The sequence below is a fragment of the Eurypyga helias genome, unplaced genomic scaffold, assembly GCF_000690775.1.
Source record: "Eurypyga helias isolate BGI_N326 unplaced genomic scaffold, ASM69077v1 scaffold1359, whole genome shotgun sequence".
Lineage (NCBI taxonomy): Eukaryota > Metazoa > Chordata > Aves > Eurypygiformes > Eurypygidae > Eurypyga > Eurypyga helias.
The window spans coordinates 1-16030 of record NW_010271179.1 but is presented as its reverse complement, the minus strand read 5'-3'; the positions used below and the strand labels follow the sequence as shown (position 1 = coordinate 16030).

At 40.2% G+C, this 16030-nt stretch overlaps 1 protein-coding gene across 1 annotated transcript in view; it reads right to left on the bottom strand.

The window, feature by feature from the left end:
- MRE11A (MRE11 meiotic recombination 11 homolog A (S. cerevisiae)) overlaps positions 1 to 15701 on the bottom strand; it is a 19158-nt gene extending 3457 nt beyond the window's left edge. Inside the window, exons 1-14 of the mRNA XM_010158696.1 lie at positions 15682 to 15701; positions 15052 to 15184; positions 13732 to 13892; positions 13020 to 13107; positions 11285 to 11426; positions 9996 to 10110; positions 8821 to 9006; positions 8193 to 8364; positions 7416 to 7496; positions 6745 to 6871; positions 4853 to 4956; positions 3373 to 3546; positions 1923 to 1985; positions 751 to 964 (exon numbers count right to left, since the gene is read on the bottom strand). Of these exons, the coding sequence (XP_010156998.1) occupies positions 751 to 964; positions 1923 to 1985; positions 3373 to 3546; positions 4853 to 4956; positions 6745 to 6871; positions 7416 to 7496; positions 8193 to 8364; positions 8821 to 9006; positions 9996 to 10110; positions 11285 to 11426; positions 13020 to 13107; positions 13732 to 13892; positions 15052 to 15184; positions 15682 to 15701 (1780 nt within the window). The remainder of the gene's footprint in view (positions 1 to 750; positions 965 to 1922; positions 1986 to 3372; positions 3547 to 4852; positions 4957 to 6744; positions 6872 to 7415; positions 7497 to 8192; positions 8365 to 8820; positions 9007 to 9995; positions 10111 to 11284; positions 11427 to 13019; positions 13108 to 13731; positions 13893 to 15051; positions 15185 to 15681) is intronic.
- Positions 15702 to 16030: the final 329 nt, after the last annotated feature.

The following is a 16030-nucleotide window of genomic DNA, read 5'->3' as shown; positions in this document are numbered from 1 at the left end:
GCAGACCCGCTCTGGCTCAAGCTTTCAAAGCTCCACAGACACACAGACTCCTCCTAACACACATGCCCCTGCTCTGATGTAATCACCACACTGCTGGAACACACACTCATACAACTACCTGAAGGCACCAACCAAACCAGTCCCAAGGTGACTGCCCTTGTTTCAACCCATCCTGCTCTTTGACCTTTGTGCACATTACTGAGACAGCTCAAAGGAGTATATTACTGCAAGACTGCACCTTTGCTTAAATTATATTTATATATAATGGAAGTAAATCTATAACTGAAGTACCACTATCACTATGAAGTGCACAATCACACACAGCCAAGGAGCCATTTAATTGATCTTGCTTAGAAAACGTATTTTCTCAGTCACTAAACTCAATGAAGCCTCTTGTAAACTGCATTAGGATAGAGACAACCTGTACTTCCTTTTTATACTGATCAAATGCATTAACATCGGCAGTAACAAAGTTTACCTTCACTTTACCTTTACACTTCATTGCACAGACCTTCCCAATAATGCATCTTTTAAGATTCTACTGTTTCCATCGCCAGGAAAGACATTTTTCTTGTAATTACCCTGTGAAAGTCACCACTTAAGCCTTGTAAGGCAGTCAACTGTATGTAATACGATGCCAACAGTATTTGGAAATAGTTCTTTCTCCAGTAGGAGTCCTTAAGCAACAAATTTCCACTTGATGGAAGCATCAGAAGAGAGTCCCCTTTTAAATAAAAAAGCTTTTCTTACCTCTTCCCCTTTGAGAAGAACTTCTTGATGCTGAACTTTGTCCCCTTGCACCTCTTGCCCTACCTCTTGCCCGACCCCTTCCTCGGCTCAGCGTCACAGGAAGGTCATCAAATGAATCACCAGTGCCTTTCATCCCTGTATCCATGTCTTCGTCACTGGAGTCCGCGACAAGAACTGCATCCTCAGATCTGTGGGCTCTAGCCCTGGTCATTGCCTGAAATGGGACAATAAGCGCTGTAAGAAAAAGAATCTTAGGTGATGAAATCCATCAGTGTTAAATCTTAGCTGTGGTACATAGTTCTAAACCATTGAGGCTTAAAAGACTCAAATCCAAGCTTTATGAAAGGCAAGGAATTCTGTCCAAAAGCAGGCACAGTATTTAATCTATTTCAGATGTGTACACGTAAAGCAGTTAGCTAAGCTCTCATAACAGAATGGAGCTGGTCGATGTGACACGTGGTCAGTGTCACAGCTTGGTGAGCAGTTCAGGCAATCCTACGTCAGCTGTGCGCATCTGCTCAGAGAAGCCACCCTCTGGGCTCCAGTCACTTCAACTTCACCAGCGGGTACTTACGACAGCTAGTTCAACAAAGATATCTCAGATTAGAACAACCGAGTATCAGCCCAGGTGTCTTTTTCCTCAAAATGTCATTCCCGTCTCAGCTTGCAAAGACAAAAGAGCACCAGTGCTGTCAGCAGTTGGCAATTCTCTCTGGAAAGACATATACAATCTAGACATCAATCTCTGGGAGATGTAAGACTCCCAAGACTGCTGCTGAGGACAACAGCACCTAAATGTTTACCAGCAACATCAAGTTGTTCCAGCAGCATCACTCAACACAGCCCATCCACATGTCCACTGGTGATGGGATCAGAAATAGTTTACGCTGACAGATCTGAGGGTCACCTGCCTGGTCTAACCTCAGTTAAAGGCAAGAAAAAATGAACATTCAGGCAAACTTGCACGAGAAAGGAGATCTCAAGAGCCAAATCGAGCGGTAGCTTAGGCACATATTGGACCAAGGAAGATTTCCAAAAGACTTACTAATCTTCCCTAGGCAGACAGACACTTTTTGGCAAAGACAGTGTTGAAGCGCTGCTAAGTGACTACATGCATATGCAGAAGTCACCATTCCATTCTACAGCCTCTGTTCAAAATTCAAAGGAGTTACCTCACGAACTTCGTCATCCTCTTCGTCGCTATTCTTTTTCCTACTATCCCTGAATTTTCGCACCTGAATCAGAAAAGAGTTTCCATCAAAATAACAGTTAATTTTATACAATAACCAAAACACAGTAAGTGAGAAGACTTGCTCACTGAATTATTACGTCAAGCTCATATGAGAGGTGAAGAAGAGTGCAAGAATAACTGAACAGTTTGTTTAAAGCCTTTTCATGCTGTCCTACAGTTTAAGAATCTCACATTCTATTAATAATTGGAGCTACATCACTGGGGAGAAAAAAGCATGGGACATGATGAAAATAGGAGATACTGTGTTCGAGAGAAGGAGAGTATATGTAATAAGGGACAGTGAAATATGAATAACTGGAAAAGACAGGGTAGAGATGAAGAGCCAAGATAGAAAGCAATGATATTGGGAAGAGACAAATGTTGCAATATATGTACAACTAACTAAGAAAGCTCAACTTGTTGAATATGGAAAAAGATTTGATGAGTGAGAGGGAAAGAAGACACCAGTCCAAGAGACAAAAAAAAAACCCAGCAAAAAAACCCAAACCAACAAAAACCCAAACCCAACCAAAAGTGGCACAGAAAGCCTACAGGCACTGACTGGTTATGGTGTCTTTCAACCCCTCGTGAATCAAAGCAATCAGCAAGAAAACAGGTAGGTGCAAACTTCTACTCCCCATCAAATTGTTCTTTATACTCTGCACAGCTCAGCTGCGGAACAACTTGTCCTACAGCACTTGAATATCAGCACTGCATACGTGGGCTCATGTGGGAGCTTAGCAAGTTGACAGAGAAGCCTGTTAAGGTTTACTGGAGACAGATAAACCGGGTTTGTCTCTGGGTGACCCTGAGCTGCAAGCAGTTAGAAGCTAGTAGAGAACCTGAAGGATACAGAACGGTTTGGGTTGGAAGAGACCTTAAAGATCATTGTTTCTTTTAAGCTTGCCCTTTTCTTGTGCTCTTCCCTAAGCCAATATGAAAGAGCTAAGAAGAGATTTTATCTACCACCTTTCTTACAGTAGAGATAAATGGTCAGTTCAGCCTCAGTCCTTCATGGCAAGATTAATATGACAGTGAATGGACTTTTAAAAATCTAACATTACTTAAAGTAGTGGTGAAACAGTTCATGCAAGTAAGCGCTTGCACACAGCTACAGCGCAAGTTCTACACGTATTAGTGACAGACCTTCTGCATGCATGCGTGTGTGAATGAAGTGACAAGGAGCATAAGCTTACCTCAACCCTGTTTTCAATACAAGCTTTTAAACTATGTATTTGAAAGTTCATCAGCATATTTATCAACTCCAGAAAAAGAGGCAAGTGTTACACATGCTCCACACAGAGCAGAACCTACAGAAACTGTTTTGAGCCCTGTTTTTATTACTACCTGTCTTGACATCTCCTAAGGAATTATCATTAACAGAATATTACCTCCTCGTCTATTTTTTCTTCCTCTGCATCTGTGAGACGCTCCTTAAGGAACCTCTGTGTTTTTTCTAGTTGAAATTTCACCAACTCTTGTATGGCATCTTTTTCTTCTTTGTCCACAAACTCCTGCACTGCTTCTCCCATTCCTCTTTCGGTAAGAAGCGAAAGCTGCACTTTCTTTATCATTGGGGAAAATATTTTGTTAAGGTGCGTCTGCCATCAAAGAAATCCTGCTGTTTCAGACATATATTACGTTAAGTTGGGTTCCAAAACCAATAACCTGCCTTGAAGATTTCAATCAGAGAAAAGCACAGCAAGAAGTAAACACGTTACTCATCATAACATAGTTACAACCCTCTTGCTACTGGCATGTTACACCTACTTAACAGTATTTTCCAAACTCAAAGAAGAAACTTTCCATAAAGAGAAAAGAACTACAGTGTTAGTCACATCTAAAACAACTGGTCTGAAACGTATTGTGGAGAGAGCAGGTAAACCATATTCTTCCCTAGTCACCCTCCCTCCCTTTTTTAAACCTCAAGATCAACTTGCAGAGACACAAAACCAGGCCCTGAACTACTACTGAGGCCAAGTTAGTTAGTTTTACTGTAAAATTCTAATATTAAAAAAAACTGGCTGCTACAGGGCAGGACAAATTATTATTATGAAGCATTAAGAGCTATTATCCAGAGCCTACTCTACTGAAAAGTAGTTCTGTAAATAGCACTAGTTCTCACACCTTCATCAAGTGAGTTGATATGCACCAAGATATTCCACATTAAGATATTACTACGGACACTAATTAGTAAAAGTAGGTGCTACTGATGGTGTTTTGCAGCCATTCTCTTCTCTACCCTCCTTCCCAACACAGCAAGAAGAGACATTCTGAGAACGAAACCCCCATACAGGCAGCAATGTTTAAATAGCAGCCGCTTCGGTCTGTAAACTACAGCACAGGTAATTTCTTGGTAATAAGCACTACATATGCTTATTAATGACTTTAGATGCTTCCAGGTGTCCTCTAGGAACTGTTTTGTGAGTTGCACCAGATGCATAAAGCCTTCCCTGAAATTATGCTTAGCTGAGGAATAAATTTTACAGCTATTATAAAACAAGGAGTTAACAAAAAAAGGTAAGATGAGCATCTCAAAAGAGTGACAGGAGCATACCTTCCTCCTGTAAGAACACGACCCATCATTTAGTACAGAGCAGACACTGCAAGATCACATGAAGAGTTACCACAGTGTTCTCAAATCAGTGAGCATTCACACACTCTGTACAACCGATACGCAACCGTTACTTGTCGACCTCAGACATCCACTTCACACAGCAGCTCAGATACAGTTATACAGAAATAAACTAACTTCTTGGGGAATGGCAGTCTTTTCAGGGCACACTCATTCCATTAAGAAACCACTAAGTGCAAAAAAAAGGATAAAAAGGTGATATTACATTAAAAAAAAAAAAAAGAGTAGAAAGATACCTTCTCCGCTGTCTGAAAATACTGTTTAACAAGGTCTTCCACCCTCAGTGTCATCCCCTCAGAAGCAGGTCTGCTAACCAGTTTTCCAAAATTAAGACCACTGTCTAGAAAAGAAAGGCACAGCTGCAACCATCACCCACGTTTGCAGCTCTTAATTATTATCAGCCCACAGACAGTAACAGGAAAGAAGATTAATATAAACTGCAGACTCTATTGTCTGGAAACACAGGTAAATGTTACAGACACAGTAATTGTACAGGACAACCCCACCTCTAGCAGATACAAAGTGTTGTTCTAACTACCAAATGTCTGGAATTATAAACTAATAACCTTCAGGACACAGTGTTTATAATTGACCTCTAAGGGATCACAAATGCAAGAAAAATCAAAGGACCCATCAAAGCACAAGGGGTTTTTTATAAGTAGCTGTTACTAGAGAAGAAGTTTTCCTCCAAAGCACGCTGACTGATTTTCAGTAGAGAATGTTCACAGCCCACTAAGGTCCGCAAGGTAGGAATGTCAGAAGAATGAAAGGAATAATCAATCGAGGTCACCACTACCACACAAAGTAATAAAGTGACTACAGATGTTTCCAGACATCTGCCTCACGCCAGCAGAAAACACTGCTCTGTCAGCCTCATTGCATACGCAGCCATGACAAAAGAAACCAGAACTTCTGAACTCATGAAGCCTTAACGTCACCTGGACTGAACCACGGCATTATGAGCACACCTCCTGAAAACTCCGACTGCCTCATCAGTCGCCTCCCGTGTTCTAGAGGGTATCTCATACAGCGATGCCACGGTCCAGGGTACTCTTTTTACATCCCCTTCCCGAAGCAGGGACGCACGTTAAGCAGGAAAATGAAAATGTACTGATGAAACATGGTGACAGTGTGGCAGCTATCTTGTAGTCTGAAAATGTTAATAAGCTCAAACAACTATTAAAAAAAAAACCAAGCATAGCAAAATAAAACATTAAAAAAACCCACCTCACTAGAAGCAATTTTTATTTACAAAACGTTTTCAATTTTATAAAACTGACAGTGTAAGTAAAAACTGTCAGTGGAATTGGAGCACTTCCAACGCACTAATGTGACAAGTTAACAGCTCTTTAGAACAGTATGTTCTCGTGCAAGCTGCATCTTCATTAGTGATGATTACAAATCCAGTTTTTGTGCAACATCTATCAACCATTTATTAAAAATTCTAGGCACAGTGAGAAATGCTACAATAGCTATTATTTGTTTTGCACAAATGCTTGAATAGAGACACACCTGGAACAGACAAGCCAAGTGCGCCTCATACACATGATTAATTAGGGCAAACAAAATGCTCTTGTGCATTCGGGACCTCTGTGGGGTGTTTTTTAAATATACAAACATCTCTCAAGCCCATCCCCTCCATTACTATTTTAGGTATAAACAAATGAATTACTAGAGCAATAGAATTAAAAAAAAAACATAAAGGGAAAAAGCACAACACATATCTCTCCACCTGCAGAGTGCCCAAAACCAACCACCTCACTCTGAGGAGACTCAGGAATGGGATGTTTCATGCCCCTCTGTGGTAGTTATCCTATAGAATCACAGAGCAACTCCATCTGATACAGGGCTGTGTGTATGACTATAAGCAACTCAATAGGTTTGAGGAGAAAGAAGAAGGAATTCATCTGCCATAAGATGCTGTGCTGAACATCAGAACTTTGGACAAACCCATAAATACTCGTGCAACGTATACATTGTATATACACTCTAAACGAGACGATGCATCTTTACTCCTCCGATAACACACTGGATGGCACACACCAAGCCTGTGCAAGTGCTGGGTAACAAAATAAAGGAAGAAGAATGGAAACCTAGGCAGGCCAATGATTCCTTTCTGTATAATTACCGTTTTTCTCCTTTTGTTCACGATGCCTGAAGAAGTGTATGATGTCTTTTGGGTTTGCCACCCTATCCATGTACTTCTGGCTAAACCGATGGACGCTGAATGGTTCGAAGCCACCTGTATAATCAACCTAAGAGAGCAAGGGAAAAACTTAAATGTGAAACAAACAGAAAGAGAGAAGCCACACAAACTGAGTTTGTTACCCTTCAAAGGCAAAATTAAAGTAAAAAATAAGTCAATCTAAAATTAATGCTTTACCATACTATGCAGAATAGTTAATGGATAATAATAGCTAATTATAATATTAAAATGAATAGCTAGTAACAGCCCAGATCTGTAACTTGTTCCTAACTTGTTCTATTTACTATGCTTCAGGAAAGTTTCCATCAGTTAGGTTTAGGAACAAACACAGGATAATATTACTTAAGAAAAACCTCCCTGTAAATAGCCACTTTTGAGGCCCTTACTCAGATCAGCAGTGAAGCACACACGACCAGTCTCATCCTTTACCATAGAACAGTAGCTGTAACACAGGTCAACAGAATCATGCTATAAAGGAGACATATTTGCTTGTACACAGTTAAGATGTGTTTATACAAAAAGCATGACTTTGCTTTGCAACTTTTCACAGTGACCTTCCAAAACAAAGCAATCCAAACCGAACAATTTCTCACTCGTAATCTTAGGAGAGGCTTCTCTGGCTGGCGTGGATTTCCCACACGTTCTTTTTCTGCGTTGTCCAGCATCAATTCAACCTGGGAAGCAGAATTAGAACTCAGTTTCACTTTGTTTTCTTACACAAAGAACCCTGAAGCCTGAACCCTTCAAGAATAACTTAGAATACATCCAGCTCTAGGAGAGGGCTATTAAAATAATTATAGATGTGCCCTCCTTCCTGAATGCACAGATGTACCAGTATCCAGCCAAAAGCCAGAAGAACGAATGAGAAAAGTCACAATGAAAGGCATATCTCTCAGATATAGCGCAATCCAGCAGTACCTACATCACTGATCACTCATACTACTTTATGTCATAGCCATTATCCTGTGCTAGATTTGCAGTGCCAGGGAAAAGCAGAAAGAGACTGACACAGGCCTAAGAACCAAGAGCAATTCATAAACCTGCTCCGTTACTTCTGCCACTGCACAGCCCAGCTCTCAGGCTTCAGGTGCCCATACTCATGCCGGTTTTGAAGTGCACCCCCAAATGCTGCCCCACTCTGAGGCAGGGGCTTTTGTACAAGATGATATGGACTCCCATAAAGCAGTTCCAGCCCAGGAAGCTTAAAAAGCAAGTCTGCAGTGAACAAAATGGAATTAGCTTCTTACAGAAACACTGCCTAAATCCATCTTTGAGATGGCATCTCAAGACACAAGATTTCTCATCTTCCAGTCTCAAAATCAGTCACAGATCCCATTCCCTGTCCATACACTGTTAACATTGCAAGTTACCTTTTCCATGCAGAACGCTTGTATCGCCTGAGTTACTTTAGGATTGTCGGGATTAAAAAGATCTGGATGATCAGCTAGAACAACATCCTCCATGTAGAAAGTTCGCACTGTCTCTAGCGCAATCTTCTGCATTTTCATTTTCTTCCCTTTAACATGCAGCAAACCAATGTGCCTAGAAGGAGGAAGCTAACTTACTGGAAGATAAACTTAAGAGTACTATGGTATGAAGATTTGGTTTAAATTCTTCTTTACTTTTCTGGGACAAAAGTTTAAAAGCTATAGGAAGCTCTTGGATCTGTACTTCAGGGTTGGCCCTACCCAACTCTAGTTCTACTGTATTTAGACTGTGCTTGTTCTGTACACAGGCACATGCACAAATTGGAATGCAGGAACTGTGTAACTCCCCTTAGATAAGTTCCATTTGCTTCAAACATTAGGCTTAATCCTAAGTAAGGTAAAAGTTATTCTAGGCACTGATTCCACCTACTTCATTTGTTATGTCACACTGGAGCTAATCCACACTGTAACACAAGTCCTTTCACCCTTAATTGGAGTATATTTCCTTTCTCAACACAATGCAGGAGACACATAAAGCAAGGGACAAACAAGAACACAAAAGATCACACACTTCTTCACAGCCTCTCCGGGGGACAGAGATGTCACCACTGAACTTCCTGGCTGAGAAACATAGAAACACTGCTGTTCGTTTTGGGACGGAGCTATTTTGCACTCATGTTCGTGACCCCAGACAACGAGGTTGATGAAGTCATCTAAAAACTGCTCTGGAATGTAGTTGGTAGCTCCATGTTTGCTCCTGTTCAAGGAAAAAAGAGAAAAATAGTGAGAATGTAGAGAGTCATAGGTGGGCAAGGGGGGAGTGAAAGAGGAGAAAAACAGTGTGCTTTAAAGTGATACGGAAACTCCAGCAAAAATATGACATAGATTCATACCAGGTATTCTTCAATTATTCCATACGTAGTTGTTTCAAGTGTTTGGTTACGCAAAAAGGCAACGTATACAGCTCATTCTTTTCTGCTCCCCTCCTCTTATTAGGATCTCCTCCTTCTTCCACATGAATGCTTTTGTAGCATCTCATGGCCTGTTTAGGGTGGTTTGGTTTTTCTTGGGTTTTTTTTAGTAGTGGGGTAAAAACCACTGACTTAGACATGGGATGCCCCACCCTTAGAGAAGGAGCGAGCTCCTTCATTGTGCTAGACAGAGATCATTACACAGGGTGACCCAAGCTGTCTTTGTTTACTTCTGCCTCACCATTACTTGCACATGAGGACCGCTGTCTTATTCAGGAAAAACTCTATGAAGGGATTTGGAAAACAACTCTGACCCTTCCCACTACCACTGCTGGGAGAAGTGTGTAGGCAGAAGGAACATGTACTACCTGTTCCCTGTTCAAGAGAAACTGTAAAGCAGAGCAGTGCAAGTGAAGATATGGTACTTGCCAAATTATGGTTCAAACAAGGATAGAAAATACAATATGACGTGTAACGCTCTTTCAGCTCTAGCAAGCAGACAAGACTTCATTCTAAGCATATTACATTATCTACTGCCCCTAACTGTAAGAGCTTGGGAAGAGACTTCCCAACATCCCTAATTCACTTATTTCAAGTCCTTTCCTTTATGATTCTTCTGTAAGAAAAGCTGTAAAATAATGCCTTAATTTGGGAAAATGTTAAGAAACCAGCTACTCACAAGCACAGCTGGCTTTCTCACCTATCCTTTTCAGGGCAGTTTAATGAAGTAACACAGTAATTTTAAAAGTCACCATAATCCACTCAATACTATTACCTATTTTGATGAATCACAAACAAGTTAAACCAACTATCTTCATCTTCCTTTGGTCTCAGCATGGTTACTTGTTTATTGACAAACATACGATACAACCTCTCATCTGGAATAGCTCCTGAAGTGGACACAACAAAACATTATATCATTTTTTGTGTGATAATCAACTCTTTATTTTATAGAGTTTTTATTAGCAACTCTATTAAAAAGAGCACAAAGAACACAACTTTGTGGCAAGATCAGATCTTCACTTGCAAGACCTATGAAATCTGAGGCATGATTATGAATGCGAACAGATCAAAGTATAAATTGGCTATTTTACTACATAGACTTCTAAAAATAAGACAATTTATCTTGAAATCTACCTTTAAACATCTGCTAAAAACAGTTTCATTAACTACATCTGGTTTGAGACCTCTTGCCAGTCTCCTGCACTGAACTACTGACTATTGGCAGAATTAAAAACATTAGAAGAGGTGTTTTGTTTCTTGTTGACAGATTAAGTAGTGTATTTTGTCCTAAAGTGGAGTCTAAAAACAAATACTACTAGATGGAGATGGAGTGCTTAAGCATACTTTAGATTTCTCCACATAACAAGAAATAAACCACGAATTCTGCAAAATCTGCGCTTGAATAAGATCTTAAGAGTTAACTTCTCTAGATAGAAAGCAGTCAAACATAACCATTCCAAGCAAGAAGTGAGTGTTGAGGAGAAGGTGGAGGAGAAAATAGAAAGGGACAAACCGAAGTCAAAAACACACCATGGAACACTTAAAAAATTAAACTCTTAAGTTTTTTTAAAGAAACCGAGGTCACCTGTGACAGATGTTACTTATGAACCACTTCACAGACATGTCAGACATTAGGTTTCTGCTCAGTTTCTTTTTAAATATAACCCAAATGGCAATTGAACACACACTGTTTAAGTTTTACCTAAACAGGAGGAAGTAAGCCTAATACAAAAGTCTCACCGATGTGTGTAATTGCCATAACTCAATACACAGGCACTATCTATGGGTAACTTAAGCAAGGTTCATTTAAGACCAATAAAAGTACAGAAATGAAGTTACTGAAGGATTTATTAAAACCCAAAAACAAAGAAAAAAATCCTGTCAGCCAGTGACAACGCAGAAGGAGGAGAAACTGCCACAGAATCAATACACTTTAATTTAGCACTTCTTACACCTTCACATTTGCTGCAGCACTGTGTGTTTGCTTCAACTTAATCGAGCCCTCCTGAGCTTCAGTAATACGTGAACAGCCTAGCCACAGTCTGTTAGACTAATACTTACCCAAGCCATACAGTGCAATTTTTGTTCTACCCTTACGCAATAGAATGGGACTAATGTCTATCTTCTCCACAGAAGGTGAACGTCCAAAGTGGTTCAACAATCCTGCACAGCTTAAAATATCCAATGCACACAGTGCATCTGCCTGTAGAAAATGTTAAGAAACAAGTATAAAAGCTCCGAACTGAACATTCAAAGTGAAATAATACCTGAGGGGAGAAAGAACATCTTTCCTTATGTAATTTCTGTAGCTGAATTACCTCGCCACATATATTAGTTTTCTTGGTTTTAAGCACAGGTACAGATGCAACTCCCTTTTCATTACAAGTCTTGCTTCATTTAAACAGCATGAAATTAAACATTATTCAGAAAAAACCCCAAAAGCCCAAAGACCCAAGTCTCTAAACTACTACAGAATATTATCTGGTTAAGCTAACTACTTCAAAGTAAGTCCAAAGTTAACCTTCTGCTGCTCACTCATCTCCATAATACACTGCTATTTGATATAAAATGTGAAATTATTAATTCAGCACATGTGCTTTGCTGCTTTCTAAAAGTCCTTTTCCTGCTTACTTTTAGTTTATCATTTTTAAACCAGCATTTCATCATTTTCAAGGAGAAGGATCGAGAGCAGCCCTGAGGAGAAGGACTTGGGGGTACTGGTAGATGAAAAACTGAACATGAGCCGGCAGTGTGCGCTGGCAGCCCAGAAAGCCAACTGTATCCTGGTCTTATCCAGAGAAGTGTGGCCAGCAGGTCGAGGGAGGGGATTCTCCCCCTCTACTCTGCTCTGGTGAGACCCCACCTGGAGTGCTGCGTCCAGCTGTGGAGCCCTCAACATCAGAAGGATATTGACCAGTTGGAGTGAGTCCAGAGGAGGCCACAAAGATGCTCAGAGGGCTGGAGCACCTCTCCCATGATGAAAGGCTGCAAGAATCGGGCTTGTTCAGCCTGGAGAAGAGAAGGCTCTGGGGAGACCTTATTGCAACCTTCCAGTATCTGAAGGGGCTACAAGGAAGCTGGTGAGAGACACTTTTTGCAAGGGCCTGTAGTGACAGGACAAGAGGTAACAGGTTTAAATTGAAAGTGGGGAGGGTAAGATGAGGTATCAGGAAGAAGTTCTTCACAGAGAGGGTGGTGAAGGAATGGAACAGGTTGCCCAGAGAAGCTGTGGATGCCCCATCCCTGGAAGTGTTCAAGGCCAGGCTGGATGAGGCTTTGAGCAACCTGCTCTAGTGGAAGGTGTCCCTGCCCATGGCAGGGGGGTTGGAACTGGATGATCTTTAAGGTCCCTTCCAACCCAAACCATTCTATGATTCTATGATCTAATAATATAAGCAGTGTACCAATTGTCTATGCAGAGGTCCAAGTATCGAAATTCTCCTTTGAGAAAAAGTTTTCAGCCTCTACAGACAGCATTTGTTTTAGAAACTTTCTGAAAGGCTGAGATTTCATGGCACAAAGAGTGATTCTGTTGTTAATGACAGAATCTATATAAATTAAGACTTTAAACATAGTTCATATGCATCCCTTAACTTCTTTCCATTCTCTTTTTTAATGTCACAGTTAACTACTTGTCACTAATTAACAGAATTCCTAAATACACACACAATATCTATGTGAAGAGTGGAGCAACTGACTAAAACTAGCCTGTTCTCCAAGAACTGTATTTCATACAAGTCTCTATTTCTATCATTTTTGTAATAAACCAGTATAGTACAATTATGATAATAATTACCCCTGTGGGGTCATCATGATTGCCATGAATACTAAACACTGGAATAGAAATGTTGAAATTTCCATCCTGATAATTCACCCATGGAAATCTGAACAAAAAGAGGGAAAAAAAAAAGTTAAACCGTATCTGCAATTTTATTGACAATTCCCAAAAATTCTCCTCAAATTAACGTCATCACAAATACATCATAACAGCAGCATAAATGAGTACTAAGTGGCTATGAATAAGCTTAAGCTGCACAGCGTATGGAGAGTCTTACTGATGGATTGGAATGGCACTTCCCACTGGGAATAGGGGAGGAAAAAGATCCTATTTGTTTAGAGCAAGCCTATGAAGAGAATTGTACAACACGCAGTGTGGTACACGCAAGAGCCGTGGACTGGGTTGTGGTACCTTGTTTAGGCACAAAGAACTCTGCAGGTTTTACCACAGCAATCCACGTAAATCAGTTTACTTGCAGAACAGAAACTATGTATTACATAAATGAATCGACTCACAACCCAGTCAGAAGTTCTTCATGAAATCACGTGCATCCCTTTACAGACGCAGATTATAAAAGATGATAGGTGAAGTCATCCTGTAAACTGTTCCACACAAACAGGCCTAAAACTTCAAGGTTCCAGTCACGGAGGATATAAATCATAAAACCCACAACATGTTCACCCAATTTGCAAACCAAACCTTACACTGTAATTTACAGGAACATACTTACTTGCTATAATGAAAATTAACTGCCTGATCACTCAAAATTTCAAACTGAACAGGACGATCACCCATGCAGTATTTTCTTAGTGATTCCAAACAAGAGTGTACCGTTTTCCTGGAAGGTTTATTTTCGTGAAAAAGGTCCCCACCTAATAAAACAAAGTCCACCTGTAAGTAACAAAAAGTTCTATTATTTTAATACAACATTTTGTATTTCTAAGCAAATCCTTTAAATTATTTCTTCTAAGGAGTTCCACGTATCTCATTTCTGACTTTCTAGGTAAAACAAGTAGGCAGTTGCAGACATGGTATTTAATTTCCTCATGAAACAAACATTAAAAAAATTATTCATTAAGACAAAACCAAACCTCAAAAGATCCATTTATAGGAGAAAACAACTGATGGAGTAATACCAATGAAGTATTTTAATAAGGTTGTCCAGACTGGCTCCTGAACATTTCCCTTGACAGCACGAAGAGATATGTTATCTTTTTGTTGCTGTGGTACCTAGCAGGAAGAAAATCAGTAGCCACTGCCACACTGAGAAGGTACTACTTGCAGTTTCTGTATGTATTTAGCTTTTGTAAAAGCATTAGGGAAAAAAAAAGCATCAGCAAAATTACAAATAATTTGACTACAAAACATTCAATCCTTAAAACATGAAACAACACTTTTAATGTTTCTATCTTTTTTTCCCCCCCCTACTTTCTCAGTTGCCCAAAGACTTTGTATCATTACCGTCACTCTCTCCAGTTAATTTCCCTTCTTGCAGTGACAAACCCTCTCTACATACCACTGGAACAAGTGCAGGCAATCTGAAAACACTGCTAATGCAACCAGGGTCACAATTGTTATAAACCAATAAATGGATACCAAATTTTCTACAAACTAATTTATTGTTATAAAATAAAGAGTAGAAAATTTAAATTATAAAATAGAGATGCAGTAAGCAAAGCAGCGCTGGGTGCGTGGGGAGTCTCCTACTCCACCAACACGCACACCAAATCACACAACAAACTCCATTTTATCAGTCAATATTATACATATTCATCAATATGGGTAAGACTATTACAATTACTTCTGGGAATAGGCATGATCATGTTAATTATTTCTACGAACTCATTATCCTAGGTCTCCTAACAGGAACGCTGTAACAAAGGGATAGGCATTCCTTTTACTAAACCAGAAACGTAACTGGTTGCAATAGTTTAGTCTCCTAACTTGCTATTGTTAAAGATTGCATCAGGACTAAGCTTTACAGCTTCTGACAGGTTGTAACACGTTTTCCACAGTCTCTCTCTTTCACTTTTCAAAAAGCACTACTTACTTCATTTTTTTGGGCATGCTCCAGAATTTCATTAAAAGTTACAAATGTATCATTTCCACGAACTGGATCCTTCTCCAAATAGCCAAGATGAATATCAGTGGCAATAAGGATTTTAAAGGTATCTTCATCATCCCTTAATAGGACAGGAAAAATCGCGTTAGAGAGCAATATACTTCAGAATTTCAGCACTGGCTTTATTAAGGTAATCTGCTCTATTCAAAGTCATTAAATACACAGATTTGTTACAAAACTCAATCAAAATATCAGCCCTATAATATTCTCAAAACATTTCACTACTTCGTTTGCAAACAGCTCTTCACCAAACCAACCAGCTTGAAAATTAGGTTATCCCAACCAGTCTACTCTAGTGAAGGGCTGGAATAATTTCTGTGAAGTATCTAATGAAAAACAAATAAAGAATTCTTTTTATGTTTTCTGTCTTTATCAAGCCTTGGTGAACAAATGTTCAACTTCTGTCTTTGCACTGGTGATCTACACATATGTGAAAGGAAGAGGGTCATAGGGAGCTGAGGTAAAACAAACGCTGATTGCATTCTTAACTTATTCCAAACATACAAAAGACTGGTTATCTGATGCCAGAACTGCACAGAGCTGCAAACAGGAGCTTACTGCGAGCTGCTGGTACTCATTGTGGTGCCAAGAGTCCTCACAAAAATGCCCGGCAGAGCTTGGTGAGTCAGGTCAGTGGTCTGCTTCTGGCTTCATGCGTAAAGCCTACGAGACAAAACCAGACGGGAATTAGAACGAGGGGCACCGGGAGCTGAATGATCAGTCACCCAGACTTTTAATAGTAGCTTTTGCTTCCAAAAAAACTTGAGATAAGGAAAGGTCCGTGCGTGGTTTAACCGCAGGAGACGCGCCGCCAGCCCTCTCACACCGGCCGCCCGGGATCGGAGCGCAGCCCCCGACGCCTCCCTCCCCAGCAAGGCCACCCGGAGGCGCGCAAGGAACGGGCCCC